Source organism: Ambystoma mexicanum, chromosome 7q (genome assembly GCF_040938575.1).
Source record: "Ambystoma mexicanum isolate Mex_15411 chromosome 7q, UKY_AmexF1_1, whole genome shotgun sequence".
Lineage (NCBI taxonomy): Eukaryota > Metazoa > Chordata > Amphibia > Caudata > Ambystomatidae > Ambystoma > Ambystoma mexicanum.
In genome coordinates, this window is record NC_090941.1 from 978,971,393 (window position 1) to 978,983,770 (window position 12,378).

Genomic DNA, 12,378 nt, shown 5'->3' on the forward strand with positions numbered 1-12,378 from the left:
CGCCCACTTAGGTAGGAGTAAGCCAATATTTAATAGTTTCCGCTTAATTTGGTTCATTTTGTTTACAAAGCCTAACAAAAATCTATGGGCTCCAGTCTATTGGTTGATCCATCATTCCCTCCAGAGCTGAGCACACATCCGTCCAGTATTCACCCAGTTTTCTGAATGACCATAGCATATGCAATATTTCTGCCTCTTCGCGGTACCATCTTGGGCGATTCCCTGTTACTGTAGTGTACATGCTTTAAAGACGGCTGGGGTGAGGTGTACTCGGTTTATTATTTTGTAGTTTATCAAGCGGTATCACGAATTACAGGATATCTATTTCGATAATCTACATATTTGTGCCCGGTACATGTCCGTGAGGGGCACTCCCAGGTCCTGTTCCCATTCCTTTTTAACATCATGTGTTTTGACTTCCCTGATGGATAATGTGATTTTATACAGTGTTGAGGCTGACTTCCTTGTTCCCCTGTGTGTGAGTATGTATCCCAAGGCTGGATGTGCAGGGGGTTCCTCTGGGAAACCGTCCCACACTGCTGCTATTGCTGAACGCAGTCTTAGGTATTTTAGCTTTGCTTTGATATCTTTCCAACTCACAAAATTATGTTCATGAAATAAATCCCTGAACTGGTATACGCCCTTGTCTCTCCAGTGCGCTGCTAAATCCGCGTCTTGCATTGGGAGTAGGTAGGGTGCACTCCATATTGGCATATTTGGGTCATACATCACAGTGTTGCCGGGTTGACCCATTAACCTCGTCCATGCTTTGCATGTGACCAGAAGAGGGTCTTTTTCATATGGCATGGTGAGCCGTTTCCAACCAGCCCACACCTGTCCTTTCCATACGAACGTTGAGCACGCCCCCCTGTATCTTTGTGAGATTGGTTCTCCCTGGCCACACAGGTACTGTGCTAAACAAGTAAAACAACTTGGGAAGTATAATAATTTTGATCAGCACCAGTCGGCCCATTAGTGATATCAGAGTTGGTTCCAACTATTTAATTTGGCGCAAGGTGCTTCTATTAAATCCCGGTAGTTGAGGGCACGTGCCTGTTGTGACGTGTGTGTTATTTCAACCCCTAGGTATTTTACCTTAATAGGTGCCCACTGAAGTCTGTGCAACTCAGCAGGTTTTTTGGTTGCCGTTATCAGTGGGAATATTTCAGACTTGGCTGTGTAAAGCCAGAGAAATCACTCAATGTGTGAACAGCGCTTATTACCTTCCTTAAGCATATCTCAGGGTCCCTTATGTATAACATAATATCGTCTGCATAAAGGGTTATCAACTCTGTTCTGACTGCTATTGTTATCCCTGCCTGACTGTGTCTTGCCCTCAGTAGGTCCACCAATGGTTCTATCACTAGGGCAAATAAACAGTGGGGAAAGAGGGCAGCCCGGTCTCGTACCTCCTGCCAGTTCCAGGACCTGTGATAACATCCCGTTAACGCATACCATAGCGTATGGTTGAATGTAAAGTATGCAGACCCATTTGATAAAGTTTGGACCAAATCAATATTTGTGCAGTACTCCGAATACAGCGTCTGTATTTATGAGTGACAAAGGACGATATGAGCCGCAGTCCTCGGAGCGGCTTCCCAGGTTTAAGAAGTAGTGTTATGACTGCTTCATGAGTGGTGTTTGGTAGCACACTGGTCTCCAACGCCTCGGTCCAAATTGAGTGGAGACGGGGGGCGAGTATCTCTATGCACTCTTTACAGAACTCTGCACCTAGCCCCATCTGAGCCAGGGGCTTTCCCTCTTGGTAAGGCTTTTATGGCTTCTATTATCTCATTTATTGTCAGTGGGGTATCTAAGGCATCGCGAGCTGCCCCAGTCAAAAGAGTGGTGGGTATCTGTTTTAGGTATTCATCAATCTCCTCGTTTGTGGTGTAGCTTTGGGGGTGGTTATGGTCTAGCATAGAAGTCGTAGAACACTGCGTTAATCTCGTCTTGCTCATTAGCCACTGTCCCGTCTTCCCTAGTTATACATGGGATATTCGTACTTCCTCTCTCTCACCGTAACATATGTGCTAACAGTTTCCCTGGTCTTTCTTGTTCCCCGTATCTCCTTGCAGCAGCTGGTCTGTCAAAGTAGCGTAGTTCCCTGTCCGCCAACTCCCGCAATTCGTCTAGATGTGTTTTAATATCCAATGCTGTTTGTGCTGTGTGTTTGGTCGCGTGTTGTGTCTGTAGGCTGGCTATTGTGTCCTCCTCCTTCCTCAACTTGTTCTGAATGTCCCGGAGTACCACCAGTTCTGTGGACATAGCTACACCCCTGATATATACCTTGAATGCCTGTCAAAGCAGTGCTTGCCCGGATACTGACCCATCATTCTCAAATAATTCAGATATGTGATTAGGGCGTCCCTCAGTCCCAGATCCACAATATGTGTGTATATTGTGCGTGCAGCTCTTGTTAGGGATCTGGGAGTGACGGACATTCTGTCTAGGTCCACATCCAATATGGCGTTGAAGTCATGTCCACATACGATTTGGGCGGTCGGGTGTCTAGTGCATTTCTGGAAGACCTCCTGGTAGTATTCTGGGTCGTCTATATTAGGGCAATATACATTGAGCAGTAGTATTTCTGTGCTACCCAGCCTGCCATGTACAACCACATATCTGCCACCAGGGTCACTCACCGTACTGTAGTGGGTGAATGGTACTGATCTATGTATTAATATCATGACTCCTCGGGCTCTGGTGGAATACGATGTGTGATAACGGTGTTCCCCCCCCCACCCAGGTGCAGTTTTGCGAGCTTGGTGCTCCAAAAAGTGTGTTTCCTGTAGGTATAGGATCTGTGCCCCCTGTCTGTTCACGTATGCCATTATTTTCTTCATTTTCACCGGCATACCCATCCCTCTGACGTTCCAGCTCATTCATTTCATCTCGGCTACCTTTCTATCAGCCATCATTCATCAGGCACACATTTTTTCCCTCTTCACACCGAATTTCCTTGTCTGCATTGTGGTAACTGATAGCTTGCTGTCTGTGCAGTGTTTTAACATTAACTCTCAAACAATCCCCCACATTCCTCTCCCCCTGCCCCATAGTTCCTCGAACTTTAATTGTGTTCACCCCACCGCTTACCCCCATTGCCCCACTCCCCAACCCATTTCGGTAAACTATGCACTCAAATTGGGGGTGGCCGCCTCAGTTGCGTCTTGGGTCCGGGGAGCAAATCAATAACTTATCTACACCAGCTTCTGACCACATGTTACGTTACCAGTACACATAATGAATTTCGCTGATATACTTTGTTCAAGTCGTCCTCTACGAATTATCCATTTGCAGGCAGCGTTGTTCAGTGATTGATGTTTTCATTACCGAGTGGAGGGCAATCACCTTGACCAACTATGCAGACCTTCCTGTATCCGTATATGTGAGTTGTCTCTCATTCCTCTCATCACATCCTGATGCTTGTTTAGGTATGTTTGTTTCGACGAAGGTGATTGCCTCCTCCGGGAATGTAAAAAAAGTAGGTCTTGTTTTTATGTTGCATCCGCAATCTACCCGGGTAGAGCATGGCGTAGGGAACCTTTTGTTCCCACAGCATCTTTTTTACTCCTGTAAATGTTCTTCATTCCTGCTCTACCGCCATGGTGTAGTCGGGGAATATACGTATTACGCTGGATCCTTTCTTTAATTCTTGCTTGTCTCTTGCAGCTCTTAATACCAGGTCTCTGTAGTTCATAAGTCTTGCTATAATTTGTCTAGGATAGGCACCTGGCTTGAGGCGTGGAGCCATTGATCTGTGCGCATGCTAGACCACAAACATTGCCGACCGGCCTGGATCACCCAGCAGCTCTCTTAGCAGTTTTTCTACTGCTAGTTCCATCGGTCCTTTCAGTGCAACCTCGGGCACGCCCACAATTCGTATTTTAGGTGGCACGACCTTACTTCCAAATCCTCACATTTTAGTTTGACCATGCCCAGGTCCTTGGCCATGTTGGTGACAGTGGTTTGAAGCGCCTTGAGGGCGTCCCCGGTTGTGCTGATTCTTGTCTCTGCTTCTGTTATCCGCTTTGTGGCTTTCTCGAGATGATTGCTGATTGTTGAGACGTTGGTGTTGATGCCATCAAGTTTGTCATTGATGGCTGCAAAGCCTTGTGGCATAGAGTTAAAAACCCCTTGCAGATCCAGGACAGCTGATGTTGTCTGTTTGTGGGGTTCCTCTGGGCCGGTCGCAGCTTTTTCTCCAGTTGTAGTCCCCTTGGGGGTCGATTTCGTGAATTTATCCATAGCCCCACTTTTTTCGAGTGGGCTCCTTTGGTCATTCTACCATATGCTGATGGTGTGTGGTAGTATACAGCAGTTGATTTTCAGGATCACAGAATCTTCCTTGTTGCGTTAGTATTTCAGCCGTGCGATCCGTGCTCGGTGTACACATGGTCAGTCTTGATCCTGTACTTAGTCGGTGCTCTTGTATGCTGGGCGTCTAGTCTATAGCTGCAAAGTACCCGTCGTCCTTTCGTTGCTCCCCAGCCGTTCTGTTAGTTGTGGTGCGTTGGCTGCGTAATAAAGTTCTTGATTGGTGCAGTGTCTAGCCAGAGCGGTTCACAAGTGACGTGGCCAACGTGGCTAAGATGTGGCGCTTGGCAGCTGCATGCAGTCTCTGTATGGGTTCTCCGTCTCTGGGTACCTGTTACGCCCTCCTGGGAATCACTGTTGTTGGCTGAGGGAATGGATATTCCGAGAATGGCAAGAGGGCTGGCGGGAGATTTCGTATTGTCTAAGTGGTTGTGTGCCGTGTTCCACCCGATGGGGGGCTGCTTTGCAGTCTTATGTTGTGCCAGCTTGCTCCCAGCTACCTCATGCGGTAATGGATGTTGTCCTTGTCTGGTGTATCGTAATGGACTGTTCAAATGGTGTCTGGGCACAGAGAAATTCGGTTTGTTTCGGTTTGCCTCGTGGTTGCCTTTGCCGGTAGAACTTGTGACCACTTAAAATACTTGCGGTCTAATCTGCGTAGTATAAACTTGTGTTACCCTGTCGCCTGGGCAGTTAGCTTCCTGAGTGGTTCCAGTTCATAATTATACTTCACGTGTGATCCGCTCTGAAAATGTGACTAATGCACCACCTCCTGCAGCGCGAACGTGACTAGGGTTATTGTCCTGCATGCAGGTCTCATACGCTCCCCCTCCGTTTCAGAAGCTTGTTGCTTGCTTGGGACCAGCCAAAGGTTTTATATTTCGTGCGGGTTCGGGACGATGTTCAGTGAAGGCGCCCCTGGGGGAGTTTGGTGGGGGGGACAGAGTCTGGCCGTTACTCGTAGAGATTAGTTCTGCTGTTGACCCCCCCCCCAGCGTGCAGTGCCCCAGATATGCCGTGCCTTCCCAGGTTCGCCACGCGGTCAGTTAGCCTCGGCGGGGTGCTGTATGTCTACGTTGCCACTGATGCCGGCAGTTTGGTTATCACTCCCGTAGCGGGGAGCCAGAGGTTGTATCTGTAAGCCTCATGGATGGGTGACGTTGGTTCGCCTATTTTCAGTTACACCCGTGGGTATGGGCTATTCTCCCCACCGCTCCCGCTTACCGCCTCATGTTGATCGCTTGGTCATGTGTCCACCTTCTGATGAGGGGCAGGTGGGCTTATTGCGGTCTAGTTGCTTTGGGATTTCAGTATGCAGATTTCCCTTTCCGCAATATCTCGGTATCAATGATCAGGCAATTTCCCGTTTACTTTGTTCTGTCCAGTGAGATTGGGTGCCTGCTACTTCCTGACAAAAGATTTCATTGGTGGATGCAGCATGAATATTACGTAGATGCTCATAGTGTGGCTGTGAGCGGTAGTGCGAGAGACCTCTTTTAATGTGTCGTTCTAGTCAGCGCCTCGTGGCCGCCACCTGGTGCTGCGTAGTCGACTCCCCCAATGAGGGTGTTGATGTGCTCTGCTCAGCTATTCCAGCTTCTTCTCAGGGTGTGTGTCAGAGAGGTGTGCCAAGTAAGAATGGTCTGTGCTCGCCAAGTTGTCTCTGCGTGTCCCGCATGCACAGTAAGTATCTCGCAGAGTCTCATGGCACTTATTGTTAAGAGTAGGGCTCTTCGGATGATGTTCGGTCTCAGTATCCACCTGTGATATGTTGGCGGTGGAGAGTTAGGACCGGAGCACCCGGGGGGCGCGAGGCTTCCTCCCGCGCCGCACCAGCTCCGGCTTGTCCAGCTCAGTCCCACAGTGTGGCCCGCCGCTGTTCCGATGCTTCACTGGGGCCGGGCCGCCTTTCTGGTTTTCTTTTCGGCAGGGTCGGTGTGCGAAAGGCAGAGAGGTTCTGCATAGTGGGCTGCCGTGAAAGTATGGGCGCTACCTCTCCCCTAGTGTTGTCTCAGTGTTCAGTGGTTCCTACCTTCTCTCCCTGGGTGAGGGGGTCTCCACAGGTCACCGCACCACCAGCCTATAGGTCTTAAGACCACAATTCCTGGCGTTAGGTGCGAAGTATAGTCCTGGGTCGGTGGAGCCCCGTTTGTGCGTTCTTGAGGGGCTTCTCCAGCCGGGGCCTGCGTTTGGGAGGGATGTCTCCCTCAGGCCGCTCGGGACTGCTTCCAATACTTGCTGTAACTTCGGTTCTGTCACTCCGATCCGCACAGTTTTGCATGTATAGCTGGATACCATTTTTACCCGCCATCTCACTTAATTTTGTCAGAAACCGGGCGAATTTCAGCTGGTTTTATGCCCCGGACCCGGTCACGCCACTGGAGCTGACACAAAGACCTGCATTGAGCTATGTGCGGAACAGCGCCCCCCCCTCCTCACCCTCGGTTGGCAGGGCTTTTGATGTAGCGGTAGGAGGGCTGAAGGGACCAAGTGGGAGGAGAGGCGAGAATGGTCTGACCAAGAGGAAGGGTTGACCGCGGGAGGATTGTGGGGGGGCCAGAGAGAGGTCTGAGTGGATGATGGCGTCCAGGGTGTGTCCCGCCAAGTCGGTTGGACCAGAGAGGAGAATGGAGAGGGATAGTGGGGCGCAGAGGTCAATGAAACAGTGGATGCTGACACAGGGGAGTCCAATTGGATGTTGAGGTCACCCAGGGGTGTCCAATTGGATGTTGAGGTCACCCAAGAGGAGGAGGTTGGCGGCGGTTGAAAGTAAGGAGAAGCAAAAATCAGCCCATTCAGAGAGGAACAGGGTGGTAGCACCTGGAGGCCTGAAAATGGTAGCAATGGTCAGAGTGGAGGAGGGAGAGATGACCAACTTGCAAACTAGGCTCTCAAAGGAAGAGTAGAGTTGGGTGGGTGCAATGAAAGAAGGAACCCACTCAGTTTAGATTAAGATGAACCCACTGCCAGCACAGTGAGGTCGAGGCTTGGAAATGATCTTTGAAGCCGTCAGGCAGGAGGGAGTCACAAACAGTGAAGGAGCAGGCATTGAACCAAGTCTTGGTGAGAGTGAGAATGTCGAGGCCAGTGTCTTCAAGGAGACAGATGTCAGCAGAGTGTTTTTTGGCTGAGGGGGCGTTAAGAGTCGCCAGGTAGAGGAGGTCTCTGCCTTTTAAGGTTTTCTCAGGAGTGCAGGGGCGTGGTACTCCAATCAGAGGGGGAGGGACAGTGAGAGTGGTAGGGGGAGAGGCAGCAGAGGGAAGGAAGGAAGTTAATGAGGGAAAGCAGGGTCCGGTCAAAGAGAAGGAGGTTGGGTTGACGACCCTGAACCAGGATAGTGCCAGTGTGGTAGACATTAATGATGCAACGTGAGGATGAGAAGCCAACCAAGAGGACTTTCCAATCAGTGCCACCGTTTATGGGAGAGAAGTGAAAGGGGAGAGAGTGGAGATGAGTGGTCCATAGATCTGGAGAGGGGACAGAGAAAAGGATATCATTGAAGACCTCTCTGGAGGTTGTGCTGACATAGGAGTTAGCAATGGGAGGGCCAGGGTTTGCACGCAGGATGTCATTTTTGTGCTTTTACTTTCCAGACTTAGTGGGGAGGAGATAGAGCAGCAATTAGAGAAGATCAGAGAGATGGTGAGTGCCATTAGGGTGCCAGAGGGAACTTGAAAGGAGAAGGGTGACTGCACTGCACAGTTCTGCCCTAATCTCACAAGTGGCCTAGTAGTAACAAAAGGGATAACAAAAAGCAGTGCAAATGAGGGTGCCTGATATAAAATACACACAGATAAATTCGGTCTTCAAGCAAGGCACAATGCAGCAAAATCAGGGTCACAAAGCACAAAGAGTAGAGAAGGTGAAGAAGATAGGCAGTGTGAAATAGGCACAGATATAGATCAGGGCGCTAGTGGAGGAGGCAAATGAATGCTTCAGCCATCACACACTGGAGGTTCAACAGTTTGCAGGGGTGCTGAGGCACAAGTTCATGGGAGAGCAGGATGTACAGCATAGTTTGTGGTGCGGTGTGAAAGGGTGGAGGCCCTCACAGCCCTCCTAGGCCCAGACAGGGGCCTTATGTGGGCCTTTTTTTGGAGGGGCCGGCATCCGACTGCCGGCGCCTCTGATTGGCGGATGAGGAGGCAGCCAAACGCAAGGAGGATAGCAGTTCTGCAGTAGCTGGAAACTCGGACCTAGAACAGGTCGGCCATCTTAAAGCACAGGGATTTCTGGGCTCAAAAATGGCAAATGGCCACAAGAAGGCAGTCATTTTCGTATTGTTGTTTTTTCATTTTTTAAATTCCCCAACTGAGTGTGAAGAGCCCATCGGGGCTTACCTTTTTGTTTTCTGCAAAGAACGCTGTCCAAGCAGCTTCGAATTGGGAGGCTGGTGGTGGAGAGAGCAGAGGCTTCCCCCCTGCTTCTGCCAATGCCACATTTGGATTTCCTGACTAAAATGATTGCTAAAAAAAATATTGTGTTTTCCAGAAAGGCTGATAACGCACCATTTTGCCCATAATACTTCAACAATGTTTGCTTCAATTGTCTCAAACTTTGGCACACAACTAGGCTGAAGGAGACAATACAGCAGAAAATTGCCAATCGGATCAGCACATCTCGAACAGTGGGCACTTGGGAACTAAACAGATGGAAAAATATACCACAAAACACAGCTATCCGCTTTCACCAACACACATATCAACTATATAATGCACAGTAGGCCCGGAGAAATAAAATGAAACGAAAAATATACTATAAAATTCTAATCTATCACACATTAAACACGCAATAGGGCCACCGCACATGTGCAGCAGGGCTGGAAGGGCAAAGCAAAATAAAAATATTCCCCAAAATGAAATATATTCCCTAAAAAAACACACAAAACAGTTGCAGCCCCAAATACATATACACAGCAGTCATGTGCACGTGAGTCTAAGTGACCATATGACATGGGAAACATTCTGCAAAATGCAAAATATTCAGCAAAGCACACCAAAAGATTTGCAGTTCCCAACACACAAACTCTTTCATCAGTCTTACGTACGTGGCAGGGTCAGAGATAAAAGGAAGTAAAGATCATTACATTAAACAAGAAGATCTATCACACCTAGCAACTGGAAGGGGTGTTGTACATGCCCTGTAAGACAAAACAAAATGAAAAGCATTTTGCATAAAGAAAAGCATTCTAGTCACATACAAATCATACAAAACAAAACAGTGGAAAGAACACACTTTTAAAAAAAGTGAAGGTTACTATCCCCAAGTAGTTAAAATCGATGAATTTTGTGTATACGTTTTACCTGCGTTGATACTCCTACGGTGGTGTGATGGGGCAGTATAAAAACCCAATGATAAAAATGTTTAACACATTGTTATACAATACTATCACAATTAACCCATTTTCACTTTGAGTGGTCTCCCAGGACAAGAATGCTAAAGTCAATCACCACCAATATGGCAATTCTAGGCTCAAGTCTGTATAATGCCCACATATGCTTTTGGGAGAAACCGGTTAACTAGACACTGCATGACAGTTGAAAATGTATGAGCCCTGTTAAGGCGATAAGATACCTTCAAAAGGCGCCTTTACTGGGGCCACTTCTAGCCAATCACTGCAAAATGTATAAAACAACAGTTGTGCGGCACAATAATTGTTTGTCCATCAGAACCTGTCGAAACGTCAATATGATGTTTGTGAAGAAAAACGCTAGGGCAATCTTGATGGCTCTCGACTCCAAGAGATTGATGTGAAGATCCCAACGGCCAGTGACAAAGGACAGACACATATGTTCCCCATCGAATAGAGAATTCATTCAGTCTCTGGATGATGAAACAGTTCTGCTTTGAGATGATTTGGATTCCCCTGAGGTCTCCATTGGTTCGAAGTAGCCAGCTAGATGGCGGACAAAGAACTCTGTCATACCTACTTCAAAAGAGAAGAGTATCCCAACCTCCAATGTTTGTCCTTAAGCTAGGCAGCCAGAGCACTCAATATCAAAATAACAAGGGAACTCACTAACTTTCTTGCCTTCCTCTATTACCCCTTGTGCTGGGAACCTGTGGTGAAAGTTGTTCAGAATTCTCAGCAGCCTACTCATGGTGCTGGATCTAGCAGTTCAAGCAAGTACTATTGCTTGAAATAGATTGGAGAAGTGATCACAAGTCCTAACACTATTTAGTGGTGGCCTGCTTAAGGAAATTCGCTCATGTGTCTGGTTGATGGTAAGCAGCCTGATGGACACTAAATGGAAAGGCTCAAAAGGGGCCACCATCAGAAAAGATAGGACCAAATTAAGGTCCCAAGCCGGAACATTAAAAGGGGTTGGGGGAAACATATTCACAAGGTAGTCAGAAACTGTGCCACAATCGGGACAGCAATGAAAGAGCTTTGCTCAGGCAGACTCTTGACAAATGACAAAGAGGCTGGATACCCCTTTACTGTGCCCAACTGCAAAAGCCTTACCTGGCCAGGGATAACAAACATTTCATAAGCAGAGGTGGGACACGATAGCGAGTTTGCACCCCTCTCTTCACTCCATGCGACAAACCTTCTCACCTACACTTCTACATAGACCTAGTAGCTGCCCTATGTGCAACCAGCAGAACCTCCAGAACCTCATCCGTCAGATACCAGCCTTCAAACCTCAACCTCTCAAGAGCTACGCATGCAGATTGAGAGACACCGGGTTCGGGTGAGGACCCCGACCTCCCGACTGGGACAAGAGGTATGACCTTCGAAGACAAACTTAACTCCAGAAGGTCCAGCTACCACGTTCTCCTTATTCAATCTGTGGTGATTAAGATCAGGCAAGCCCTGAACCCCCTCAAACTCCAGAGAACCAATAGAATGACTGGAATTGGAAGGAATGCATACATAAGGTTGAAGACCTACTCAACTAGAAAGGCATCCCCAAAGCCTCTCTTGAGGTAAATTCTCTGCACTTCGGGTTCCCCAAAAAACAGCGATCTTTGAGAAGCCCCAGGTGAAATCTCTGACTTGTGAGTTTGAACCCTGCCTGCTCAGAACATCTGCCAGTCCGCTTCTCCATGCCCACTAGATGAGCAGCAGAGATTCAGATCTTGTTCTCCAGCAACCAGACCAAAGCCACATTGTGTCCCTGCACAGGGGTAGTGACCCCACATACCATTGTTGGTTGAAGTAATGTATGGTTGCTGTGTTGTCTGTCAAAATGAGATATTCTACCCCCAGAGAGATGTCTATCACCAGTTTAGACAAGCGTTCCCCTCAAGGACTTTGGGTTGACTGATTGGCAAGAGCCGCATTGCTCTGTGTCATGGTCCAACCCAACACCCCACACACAAATGTTGTTCAGGGCGTTGATGTACATCTTCGACTTGCATTCTCTGCAGCGCTTGAGCCCCTAAAGTCTAGAGCCCTGATATAATGAAGCAGGCAAAATCATAAAACAAGCTGTGTTTTGAAGAGCAGAAAAATTGAACTGAGTTGTGGGAGCGTAGTGCATGTTATAAGTAAGGGTGCCAATGTCACTGCCAGATTCGAGGAACAGTGGCATTGCGCAGCACTATGCTCCCCGTCAACATTTTCCAAGCAATTGGAACTGATCGGAGGATCTATCAAGAAGTGCAATCTGAGGGAGAAAGCCATCCATTGAAGAGGAGTTCTGGAAATGAGAGCCAAGCACATTCCACTATCTTGGCGCTAACAGGGAAACACAGCATTCACAGATAAGAAACTACATGTTTCTAGGTTAGTAAAGCATTATTAGAGAAAGAAAGTCTCAGAGAAGGCATGTAGTAAGAGAGCAGTGTAGGTGGCACAGCACAATGTAATGAATTTGTTAGAAGTTACCACTGGTGTCGCCATTTAAACTTCCGGAGGCCAACTCAGCTTCGGTTGAATTACTCGAGGTGTGGGAACGGGTGTCTAATGCCGCTAGTGACTGTAACATACTTAGCAGACTGTTGGATGTTGGAAACTGTAGATACTTCTCTGGCACATAACCCACTTGACCAGCTTTATTTCGTGCCTGTTATTGAGTACAAAAAAATAGAAGTACTTTCACATTTTTTACAGGT

General features: G+C 47.9%; 1 protein-coding gene across 2 annotated transcripts in view; it reads right to left on the reverse strand.

Moving 5' to 3' along the window:
* The window catches only part of FCHSD2 (FCH and double SH3 domains 2), a 1,767,327-nt gene that overhangs the window by 125,431 nt on the left and 1,629,518 nt on the right, over nucleotides 1-12,378 (reverse strand). For both annotated transcript variants that reach the window (XM_069640094.1, XM_069640093.1), the window contains exon 16: nucleotides 12,152-12,329. In XM_069640094.1, coding sequence (XP_069496195.1) covers nucleotides 12,152-12,329 — 178 coding nt within the window. The remainder of the gene's footprint in view (nucleotides 1-12,151; nucleotides 12,330-12,378) is intronic.